This window comes from Thalassophryne amazonica, chromosome 2 (genome assembly GCF_902500255.1).
Source record: "Thalassophryne amazonica chromosome 2, fThaAma1.1, whole genome shotgun sequence".
NCBI lineage: Eukaryota > Metazoa > Chordata > Actinopteri > Batrachoidiformes > Batrachoididae > Thalassophryne > Thalassophryne amazonica.
In genome coordinates, this window is record NC_047104.1 from 119,961,833 (window position 1) to 119,974,474 (window position 12,642).

Sequence of the window (12,642 nt, forward strand, 5' to 3'; positions counted from 1 at the left end):
GCCAGAGGATACGCACCAATTAGCTAAACTGCAGGATTGTTTTACAGACATAAAGACATGGATGACCTCTAATTTCCTGCTTTTAAACTCAGATAAAACTGAAGTTATTGTACTTGGCCCACAAATCTTAGAAGCATGGTGTCTAACCAGATCGTTACTCTGGATGGCATTTCCCTGATCTCTAGTAATACTGTGAGAAATCTGGAGTTATTTTTGATCAGGATATGTCATTCAAAGCGCATATTAAACAAATATGTAGGACTGCCTTTTTGCATTTACGCAATATCTCTAAAATCAGAAAGGTCTTGTCTCAGAGTGATGCTGAAAAACTAATTCATGCATTTGTTTCCTCTAGGCTGGACTATTGTAATTCATTATTATCAGGTTGTCCTAAAAGTTCCCTAAAAAGCCTTCAGTTGGTTCAGAATGCTGCAGCTAGAGTACTGACGGGGACTAGCAGGAGAGAGCATATCTCACCCGTGTTGGCCTCCCTTCATTGGCTTCCTGTTAATGCTAGAATAGAATTTAAAATTCTTCTTCTTACTTATAAGGTTTTGAATAATCAGGTCCCATCTTATCTTAGGGACCTCATAGTACCATATTACCCCATTAGAGCACTTCGCTCTCAGACTGCGGGCTTACTTGTAGTTCCTAGGGTTTGTAAGAGTAGAATGGGAGGCAGAGCCTTCAGCTTTCAGGCTCCTCTCCTGTGGAACCAGCTCCCAATTCAGATCAGGGAGACAGATACCCTCTCTACTTTTAAGATTAGGCTTAAAACTTTCCTTTTCGCTAAGGCTTATAGTTAGGGCTGGATCGGGTGACCCTGGACCATCCCTTGGTTATGTTGCTTTAGACGTAGACTGTGTTTCATAATTATTGTATGGCCTTGCCTTGCAATGTGGAGCGCCTTGGGGCAACTGTTTGTTGTGATTTGGCGCTATACAAGAAAAAAGTTGATTGATTGATTGATAAGAGTTTAAAAGTAGGAAGTTTCTAGACATCCAACTTCTCACTGATGCAAGGCAATCTTCTAAGGATTTTATGTGAATGAGATTACCAGCAGTTATCAGCCTTTATAACTGAGTATCATCAGCATAGCAGTGAAAGTTAATCCCAAAACACTGCAACCGGAGGGCGTGTTCCAACTATAGGGGGATCACACTCCTCAGCCTCCCCAGTAAGGTCTATTCCAGAGTACTGGAGAGGAGAATTCGACCGATGGTCGAACCTCGGATTCAGGAGGAGCAGTGTGGTTTTCGTCCTGGTTGCGGCACACTGGACCAGCTCTACACGCTCCATCGGGTGCTCGAGGGTTCATGGGAGTTCGCCCAACCAGTCCACATGTGTTTTGTGGATCTGGGGAAGGCGTTCGAGCGTGTCCCTCGGGGCACCCTGTGGGGAGTGCTCTGGGAGTACGGGGTCCGGGGTCCTTTGCTAAGGGCTATCCGGTCCCTGTACGACCGCAGCAGGAGCTTGGTTCGCATTGCCGGTAGTAAGTCATACCTGTTTCCAGTGCACGTTGGCCTCTGCCAGGGCTGCCCTTTGTCACTGGTTCTGTTCATTACTTTTATGGACAGAATTTCTAGGTGCAGCCAGGGTGTAGAGGGGGTCTGGTTTGGGAACCACAGAATCTCATCTCTGCTGTTTGTGGACAATGTGGTTCTGTTGGCTTCGTCAAATCAGGACCTTCAGCGTGCACTGGGGTGGTTTGCAGCCGAGTGTGAAGCGTCCGGGATGAAAATCAGCACCTCCAAATCCGAGGCCATGGTTCTCGACCGGAAAAAGGTGCTTTGCCCTCTTCAGGTCGGTGGAGTGTCCTTGCCTCAAGTGGAGGAGTTTAAGTATCTCGGGGTCTTGTTCACAAGTGAGGGACGGATGGAGCGTGAGATCGACAGACGGATCGGTGCAGCATCTGCAGTGATGCAGTCGCTGTATTGGACCGTCGTGGTGAAGAGAGAGCTGAGTAGGGGGGCAAAGCTCTCGATTTACCGATTGATCTACGTTCCGATCCTCACCTATGGTCATGAGATTTGGCTCATGACCGAAAGAACGAGATCGCGAGTACAAGCGGCCGAGATGACTTTCCTCCGCAGGGTGGCTGGGCGCTCCCTTAGAGATAGGGTGAGGTGCTCTGTCACTCGGGAGGAGCTCGGAGTCGAGCCGCTGCTCCTCCACATTGAAAGGAGTCAGTTGAGGTGGCTTGGGCATCTTTTCCGGATGCCCTCGCTGGAGAGGTGTTCTGGGCACGTCCCATTGGGAGGAGGCCCTGGGGAAGACCCAGGACACGCTGGAGGGACTACATCTCTCGGCTGGCTTGGGAACGCCTTGGGGTTCCCCCGGAGGAGCTGGGGGAGGTGTGTGTGGATCGGGAGGTCTGGGCGGCTTTGCTTGAGCTGCTGCCCCCGCGACCCGACTCCGGATAAAGCGGAAGAAAATGGATGGATGGATGGATGGGTCAAGATTAGGTTTATTAAGTAATGGTTTAATCACTGCAGATTTGAAACATTTAAGAACAGATCTAGAAGTTAAAGAAAGATTAATAATTTCCAGCACAGTCGGCCCAAGATTGGACCACAGATCCTTCAACAGTTTTGTTGGTACAGTATAGGATCAAATAAATAGGTTGTGCTTTTTGTTGACATTACGAGTTTTGTCAGCATGCCTAGTGAGATACTAATACGATGGAAAGATCAAAAGTAGACAAATAGTCTGAGCAAGAGACCAAGTACCAGGAGAAGAAAACCAAGAACATGGGAGAGTACCATGGTGTGGATAGGAGAAAAAATAGAGTACAGGTAACCCTGAATGAAGAGTATATTAAGTGCACTAGAGGTAAAGCCACTGTTGGACAAAGTCATGAATATGAAGCTGTAAAATGAAATGGTGATAAAGAACATCAATGGCACATAGGGAGATGTGAGATGGAGGAAAAACAACTTTTCTGGAATTTATGAGATGAAGTGGGGAAGAGTACACCCAAACAGAAACAAAAAGAGTGGTGATTGGCGCAAACCTCAATTGTTGGTGAAGGGAATAGAGGTGAAAAGGAGGTGATGAGTAGATACAGTATTAAAGAGAGGATTGTGGAAGAAGAGATGGTGGTGGACTTTGCAAAAAGGATCGAAAAACTTGTGGTGAATATGCATTTTAAGCAGGGCTGGCAAAAAAAACCTACTTTCTTTCGAAAAAAAAAAAGTCATGATTTTTGATTTTTTTTTATTTAAAGGGGTCTGTCTTGTCACAACCTGACAGCTCCCAACAAGCTGTTCTGCATCATGAAGAATGGCACCATTCTGTACACCAAGAGGTTGACGATCACTGCTGAATGTCCCATGAAGCTTGTGGACTTCCCCATGGATGGACATGCCTACCCCCTCAAGTTTGGAAGCTCTTGGGACTCCGACGAGGGCGGTCACATCTCCTCTACTCTCCCTTATCTCTGCTCTCTCCTTTAACCTTCAAGTCCCTACTTCACCAGACTGAATTCCTCAAATTATATTGGATACTAGTTCTATTGGACTATTATTGGATTAACCATGGAATTCTATTGGACTATTATTGGATTAACCATGGAATTGATCAGCTGATCTCCGAACACTATTGATCCTATCTTTTCTATAAGAAGGTCAGGACCGAGGGATCCTACCTGCCCAGATGGAACGTATCCTGCGAGCTATGTTCTTGACTCCTGGGGGTCTTGGCGTATTGCATGCTTGCCGCCTTTCTCTGTTGAGGACGTTGAGGATTTATTTATTTTTGGTCTTATGGTAGCAGGGCTGGTACTTTTTGGCTTAGGTGCTGCCCTGATCTATCAGAAAATTGGCAAGACAGCGGCATCAAGAACCACGGCCCATCGCTTATCCGTCATGATTAACGAGGTGGGTAAGGCATTGCATTCTCAGACTGCGATGACTCGAACTCAGACGCAAATTGGATGACATCTTAGAGCAGATGCAAGCCTTGCAGATGAAGTTGAAGATTTCGGAGGCCGGGGAATATTCTTAATTCATAATTAGGAATATTCTTAATTCATAATTGGGATTTGGTTGTTCAAGTTGAACTGTAAAATGTGTTTTTCATTGCTCAAACAACAACACGGCAGGCTTATCAGCCTGAAGGACAAATTGGCCGGCTGTTTCCCTCCAGAGGAATGTCTTCTGGCCTTGGTGATTATTTGGCTCCTTTCTTTCTTATCTCAACCCACAAAGACAATAAACTGTTTTTTATAGGACTGAAGCATGCTCCATTCCCTCTCCCCACCCCCTCCTACCCCCATCACACACACCCCACTCCGGCTTCAGCTCACGTCACCTCCCTTCCCTTCTGCGGGGGTGGCGCTGTTCTAGTTGCTGCTGGTCCCCGTCCCCCCCCAAGCTGACAGTGGGGCAACTCAGGGTTGCTGCATGACCTTCACCCACTTGCCTCAATTCGGATAACGGACTTCTTCAAATTTAGTGCACATAAACAATGTCAAATGTGTATCTGCTGTTCTTAATTCTGATGTGTGCCATTATTACGGTAAACAAGTAATAATTGTGGACTAATTGCTGTCTGAGGTAACTGGAGTGTAAACGTAATTTCTCCACTGTGAGATCAATAAAGTATATCACATCACAAATCAACTTCTGTCATTATTTATTTCACTGTTCTAAATGAGACTGTACAAGTAACATTATACAATTATAGACTTTTGATTTTGGTGTACCCGTGATTACAACCCCTGGCAAAAATTATGGAATCACCGGCCTCGGAGGATGTTCATTCAGTTGTTTAATTTTGTAGAAAAAAAGCAGATCACAGACATGACACAAAACTAAAGTCATTTCAAATGGCAACTTTCTGGCTTTAAGAAACACTATAAGAAATCAGGAAAAAAATTGTGGCAGTCAGTAACGGTTACTGATTTAGACCAAGGAGAGGGGAAAAAAATATGGAATTACTCAATTCTGAGGAAAAAATTATGGAATCATGAAAAACAAAAGAACGCTCCAACACATCACTAGTATTTTGTTGCACCACCTCTGGCTTTTATAACAGCTTGCAGTCTCTGAGGCATGGATTTAATGAGTGACAAACACTACTCTTCATCAATCTGGCTCCAACTTTCTCTGATTACTGTTGCCAGATCAGCTTTGCGGGTTGGAGCCTTGTCATGGACCATTTTCTTCAACTTCCACCAAAGATTTTCAATTGGATTAAGATCCGGACTATTTGCAGGCCATGACACTGACCCTATGTGTCTTTTTGCAAGGAATGTTTTCACAGTTTTTGCTCTATGGCAAGATGCATTATCATCTTGAAAAATGATGTCATCATCCCCAAACATCCTTTCAATTGATGGGATAAGAAAAGTGTCCAAAATATCAACGTAAACTTGTGCATTTATTGATGATGTAATGACAGCCATCTCCCCAGTGCCTTTACCTGACATGCAGCCCCATATCATCAATGACTGTGGAAATTTACATGTTCTCTTCAGGCAGTCATCTTCATAAATCTCATTGGAACAGCACCAAACAAAAGTTCCAGCATCATCACCTTGCCCAATGCAGATTCGAGATTCATCACTGAATATGACTTTCATCCAGTCATCCACAGTCCACGACTGCTTTTCCTTAGCCCATTGTAACCTTGTTTTTTTCTGTTTAGGTGTTAATGATGGCTTTTGTTTAGCTTTTCTGTATGTAAATCCCATTTCCTTTAGGCGGTTTCTTACAGTTCGGTCACAGACGTTGACTCCAGTTTCCTCCCATTCGTTCCTCATTTGTTTTGTTGTGCATATTCGATTTTTGAGACATATTGCTTTAAGTTTTCTGTCTTGACGCTTTGATGTCTTCCTTGGTCTACCAGTATGTTTGCCTTTAACAACCTTCCCATGTTGTTTATATTTGGTCCAGAGTTTAGACACAGCTGACTGTGAACAACCAACATCTTTTGCAACATTGCGTGATAATTTACCCTCTTTTAAGAGTTTGATAATGCTCTCCTTTGTTTCAATTGACATCTCTCGTGTTGGAGCCATGATTCATGTCAGTCCACTTGGTGCAACAGCTCTCCAAGGTGTGATCACTCCTTTTTAGATGCAGACTAACGAGCAGATCTGATTTGATGCAGGTGTTAGTTTTGGGGATGAAAATTTACAGGGTGATTCCATAATTTATTCCTCAGAATTGAGTGAGTCCATATTTTTTTCCCTCTGCTTGGTCTAAAAAAGTAACCGTTACTGACTGCCACAATTTTTTTTTTTTTTTATTTCTTATAGTGTTTCTTAAAGCCAGAAAGTTGCCATTTGAAACAACTTTAATTTTGTGTCATGTATGTGATCTGCTTTTTTTCTACAAAATTAAACAACTGAATGAACATCCTCCGAGGCCGGTGATTCCATAATTATTGCCAGGGGTTCACCGAGGCCACAGGTCCGCATAATCACAGGTACACCAAAATCAAAAGTCTATAACTGCTTCATTATATGGTAAACAAGGAAATTGGGAGTTTGTCAAACATACTAAAACTGAAAAATCAATCTCAAGTTTCAACTTTTATTTTTACTGTCATACTGCACCAACTGACATCCCATTGATCGACTGGAGATGCCTGTTAAGTCCGTGACAAAGAGTCATCAGGCTTGTTTTCTTATAAAGTTCACCATTCACCTGTCTAGCTTCCGCATGAAATCAACTGAGTACTCCGTCAAGCATCCGTCTGTCATAAGTTTCAAAGTTGGGCTTATGTCCCTTTTCAGTGACATACTTGCGAAACAGGTTGGCTGCTGACTGTGTATTTCTGCGGGTGTTCTTTGCATCTTTTCGTGTAAAATTCGTTTTAAGTCAGCATCACTAACAGACACAAACCTGTCTTCTGCCATCTTGTGAACAAACTGACAGCCAAAGTAGGCATTGTATCACGTTATCTGATTGGTCGTTATCGATAGAAGGCGTCGCTCGATTAGCTAGCGCTACGCTGCACGCGAGGTGTACTCGTTTTGCACGTGCATTCTACTCGGCTCCACCAGTGGTCAACTCGACCGAAGTGTTGACAGTACGGACCAAGCGTAGCAAAGTCCGTCCAAAAAGGTCTCCAAAAAGCTCTGATCTTTCCACACAGATCGAGCAAGCAAGGTTAATAATTCATTTATTATATGGCTATTATATATATAAAACCACACAAACTTAGGGTATCGCCTGAATATAAAAGCTGCTGACAGTGTTGGGCTCGTAGTCAGACCCGTTCTCTTTCTTCACCTCCATGAAGAACTTGCTAACAGGTGGTCTGGTCGTTAGCTGGTAAGCTTTCAATCTGTGTGTTTTTTCCGATGCTGTTTAGATATTTATGGAGTATGTTAATGTCTGGCTTGCTTTTTCTAATCGTGTTTTTACTTTCTGGTTTGTAACAAAGTTTTCAATCTGTTCTTGACTGTTTGGAGCTATGTTTTCATCTTGTTGGTCTTCATTTTGCATGTCACCTTCGAGCTTGTTTGTTGTTAATTCCTCCATTTTCTTTATTCGCCCTTTGTTTTGTTTTATTTCATACTGTGAAAATTATAAACAAAGTCACAAATCTGATACATTGGTCTGGACTGATTGTCATGATAATTGTCTGATATGGGAAAGTATCAGATTGGAAATCAGCCAACCAGAGCGCACGTAGCGTCATTTCCATACAATATTATACAAATAATGAATGCTTATGAGTTCAATGGTACGAATATTTCATGAGGGGAAAGCTGGAACAAACCATTCAACGAGGCGAATTGCACTGAATTAAATATTCGTTCCATTGAAAGAATGTAAAAACATTCATTATTTGTTTTATATAATGGCGAAAATAGATCCTTGTCATTTGACATTTTATTAATTTATAAACAACAGAAAAGGGACTTACATTTTGGTGTTCCACTGTAACGTGTAGTCCAGTGATGCTGTGCACTGACTTCAGACTTCCATAAAAAAAGACTTTGTGTAGTCTCTCAGTCCAGCCAAAAATCACGTCAGCCTTTCATGTGAACAGGTCTTCATGCATCCAGACGGCTTACAACAAAGTGGATTTTGTGTGTATGTTACAATTAGCAGCATCAGTTAGCTCAATCAAATCATCGTGTCATTGTCCCCCACGCATGCGCACCACACGCAAATGGGTCGGTTGACTGTGTACATCCTCAGAGCAGCGAAAAAAAATTAATGTCAGAAATGAGTCCAACGTTTCTTTCTTTCTTCCTGCTAACAGCCTCCAGACAGCACAGTGGATTTGTTATATGTGTGTGTATGTCTATGTGTGTCTTACAAGCAGCGTCAGTTAGCTCAATCAAATTAAGTCTCTGGAGAGTCGTTGTCCCCGTGAGGGCTGTACAGGAAAATATTAGATTGAGGTGTTGATTTGTTTTGTGTGTGTGTGTGTATGTCTATGTGTGTCTTACAAGCAGCGTCAGTTAGCTCAATCAAATTATGTCTCTGGAGAGTCATTGTCCCCGTGAGGGCTGTACAGGAAAATATTAGATCGAGGTGTTGACAGTACGGACCAAGTGTAGCAATATATATATATATATATATATATTTATATATATATATATATATATATATATGTCTCCGGAGAGTCGTTGTCCTCATGAGGTCTGTACAAGAAAATATTAGATTGAGGTGTTGACAGTACGGACCAAGCGTAGCAAAGTCCATCCAAAAAGGTCTCCAAAAAGCTCTGTGTGTGTGTCTGTGTGTGTGTGTTTATGTCTATGTGTGTCGTACAAGCAGCGTCAGTTAGCTCAATCAAATTATGTCTCCGGAGAGTCATTGTCATCATGAGGTCTGTACAGAGGTCTGTACAGAAAAATATTAGATCGAGGTGTTGACAGTACGGTCCAAGCGTAGCAAAGTGTGTGTGTGTGTGTGTGAGTGTATGTCTATGTGTGTCTTACAAGCAGCGTCAGTTAGCTCAGTCAAATGATGTCTCCGGAGAGTCATTTTCCCTCCCACACGTGCGCACACACGCAACCTGGTTGGCGCTTGTGTGTGCGTGTACTACCAAAAAAAGACTGTACGTCCCCAGTGCAGTGAAAAAAAAAAAAAAAATCACGTCAGAAATGAGTCCAGCTTTTCGTTCTTTCTTCCTGTTAACAGCCTTCAGACAGCACAGTGGATCTGTTTTGTGATCAACCACGCACATGTGCGTGCGTAATTACGTGTACATGCGTGCATGAGAACGTGCACGTGCGTGCAGAGTGCAATGGTACCAAATGTATGGAATCAAATTTACACTCTAAATGGAACCAAGCTGCACTCTAAATGCAATGCAACACAAATAATAAATTAATCTATGTCATGTGACATACAACGCACCAATCAAATGACAAGGATCCACTCAGCTGTTATATAATACATTTTATATAATGGTTCAATACATTTGGTACCATTGCGCTCTGCACACGCACGCGCACACAAAACAAATCCACTTTGCTGTCTGGAGGCTGTTAGTAGGAAGGAAGAAAGAAAAGTATTTTTTTGGTAGTACACGCATGCACAAGCGCTGACCAGGTTGCGTGTGTGCGCGCGGGGGACAACGGCACTCCCCAGACATCATTTGACTGAGCTAACTGACGTTGCTAATTCTCACACACACACACACACACACACAAAACAAATCCACTGTGCTGTCTGGAGGCTGTTAGCAGGAAGAAAGTAAGAAAAGTTGGACTCATTTCTGACGTGAATTTTTTTTTTTGCTGCACTGAGGACATACACAGTGGACCGACCCGGTTGCGTGTGTGCGCGTGCACGCACGGGGGACAACAACACAATGATTTGATTGGGCTAACTGATGCTGCTTGTAACATACACACAAAATCCAGTTTGCTGTAAGACGTCTGGATGCATAAAGACCTGTTCACATTAAAGGCTGACGTAATTTTTAGCTGGACTGAGGAACTACACAGTCTTTTTTTTTTTATGGAAGTCCGAAGTCAGTGCACAGCATCACTGGACTACACTTTACAGTGGAACACCAAAATGTAATTCCCTTTTCTGTTATTTATAAATGAATAAAATATCAAATGACAAGGATCTATTTTAGCTGCTATATAAAACAAATAATGAATGTATTTACATTCTTTCAATGGAACAAATATTTAATTCGGTGAAAGCTGGAACAAACCATTCAACGAGGTGAAGCTTCACCTCATTAAATGGTTTGTTCCTGCTTTCACCTCATGAAATATTTGTACCATTGAGCTCATAAGCATTCATTATTTGTATACTAAACGCTTCCTATAGCTTCCAATGAGAGTCTGGATTCTGGTTGAAGGTATTTTGGACCATTCATCTTTATTGTTTTCCGAGCATGGACAGCCCGCTTAAAATCACACCACAGATTTTTAATAATATTCAGGTCTGGGAGAGTACGCGCATTGTGTTCTGCGTGTCTGTTTATAAGAATCTTCTCGCCCAGAAGAAAAAAGAGCACCAACAACTACCCATAACTCTGTTCTTCACTCGGTCTTATTTTACTACTAAGGTTTGAACTTTGAGAGTGTTTACACAAGAGAAAAGTGAGAAAATCTTAATGCCTGTTTGAGAAAAGTGTATAAAGTGTATAAAGTGAGGGGTTTTACAGCCTTAAAACGTCTATAATAATTGTAAAAAAAACGCTGACTACTTCGCGGATTTTGCCTATTGCGGGCTATTTTTAGAACGTAACTCCCGCAATAAACGAGGGACCACTGTATTCCAAAATGAAGCTGGCTTGTCCAAATGTGCTTTAGCATACCTCAAACAACTCTGTTTATGGCAGGTACACAGAAAATGCTTCATCTGCATTACAGCAGCTCCTTGTGCAAAGTGCGGTGTATGAATGATGCACAGAGACACTATCTGCAGCAAGATTATGTTGTAGGTCTTTGAAGCAGGTCTGTGGGTTGACTATGACTGTTCTCACCATCCTTCGCTTCAGCTTATCTGAGATTTTTCTTGGCCTGTCACTTCGGGCCTTAACTAGTACTGTGCCTGCAGTCTTCCATTTCTTCACTATGTTCCTCACAGTGGAAACTGACAGCTGAAATCTCTGAGATAGCTTTTTTTGTATCCTTCCCCTAAACCATGATGTTGAACAATCTTTGCTTTCAGATCATTTCAGAGTTGTTTAGAGGCTCCCATGCTGCCACTCATTAGAAGAGATGCAAATAAGAGAAACATTTGCAAATGGCCACCTTAAATACCCTTTCTCACGATTGGATTCACCTGTGTAAGGAGGTCAAGGGTCAATGAGCTTACCAAACCAATTTTGTGTTCCAATATTTAGTGTCAAATCAATAAAATGACAAGGGTGCACAAATTTATGCACCTGCCCCATTTTGTTTAAATAATTATTGCACATTTTTTGTAAATACTAGAAACTTCATTTCACTTCTCAAATATCACTGTTCATCTGCTATATGATATATTTAATTTAGCCACAACGTTAGAAAAATAGCTATTTCCAGACAAAGTCGTAAATGTTGTCATTTTTAAACATATGTTTGACTGTAACAGCATTAGTTTCTTAACAGGAATGTTTATTATTGTGTGACAGGTTCAGCAATTTACAATTTAGTGAAGACTTTTCCCTGATTCTTCTTTACAATAAGGTAGTTGTCTGCGACTTCCAAGTGAATCCCAGGGTGGGATTAACCCCCACAGGCCACCTTCTGGAGTCGCCTGTGGTTATGCCCGGTAGTCAGAGTTGACGAAATTTTTGGAACAGTTAATTTGTGTTCGCATACATCTACACAGCTGCATTATATAACGCCTAACCACTTCATATAACACAACAGGTCACTCGTAATGTTCGTGGCGTCATTTTGGCATCTACATAGCAGCAAACACTCACCTAAAACTGCAATCCAGCTGATGATGAGGGCGGAAAAATGGCCAGAGAGCTTCATCTTTAAAAGCGGCACAGACACTGTAGAAATAATGAAAACCGGCCCGGAGCTTCAGACAGACCCACTCAAACGCCGCCTGTTTTTCTATTCTGCTATTAATGTATTTGTATGGTCAAACCGGTGGGTGAAAGGCATTAGTGGGACACATCCACACAGCCGTGCGTCGTCATGTGAACGGGCAGCAGTCACGTGAGGCCGCCCCGTCTGTGACGCCACCAGGCTGCGTTCAAATTCGCTACTGTTGCACGTTAAAGAAAACGGCAGGCGTACTCAAAAACAAACAAAAGGACCGAACAAAGCAGTCTAATCTCGACAGTAATTTCAAGCCTGTTCCTATCACAGTAGTTAGCCAGTTATTCACAACTCACTAAATTTGCTCAAAGACAGATGATAGGATCTGTTCAAACCGTTAAAAGGAGTAGTTCCACATTTTTCGGCCTGGACTCTCAGAAAGTGACCAGCAAGTTCCACCTGCAGATCCAAGGGGAGGTTAAACCTTCAATTGAAGAACACCCAGTAAAATGTCTGGGGAAGTGGTTTGATTCCTCTCAGGGACAGAAGTCACACACATGGGTGGAGAAGCAGGTAGACAGATGACTGGTTAGGAAAGTTCAAGGGAGGTGGGCAGGTGCCAAGTACTGCTGGAAAAGGAAATCATCTCCATAAAGCTTATTAGTAGACAGAAACATGAAGTGCTCTAAAATCTGGTGAAGGTCTAGTGGTTAAGCGTTGGGCTC

The 12,642-nt window shown here is 42.5% G+C and overlaps 1 protein-coding gene across 1 annotated transcript in view; it reads right to left on the reverse strand.

Moving 5' to 3' along the window:
* The window catches only part of lamp1a (lysosomal associated membrane protein 1a), a 60,333-nt gene extending 48,249 nt beyond the window's left edge, over positions 1-12,084 (reverse strand). Inside the window, exon 1 of the mRNA XM_034192832.1 lies at positions 11,851-12,084. Coding sequence (XP_034048723.1) covers positions 11,851-11,905 — 55 coding nt within the window. The 5' untranslated portion in view covers positions 11,906-12,084. The remainder of the gene's footprint in view (positions 1-11,850) is intronic.
* Between the last annotated feature and the right edge of the window lie 558 nt (positions 12,085-12,642).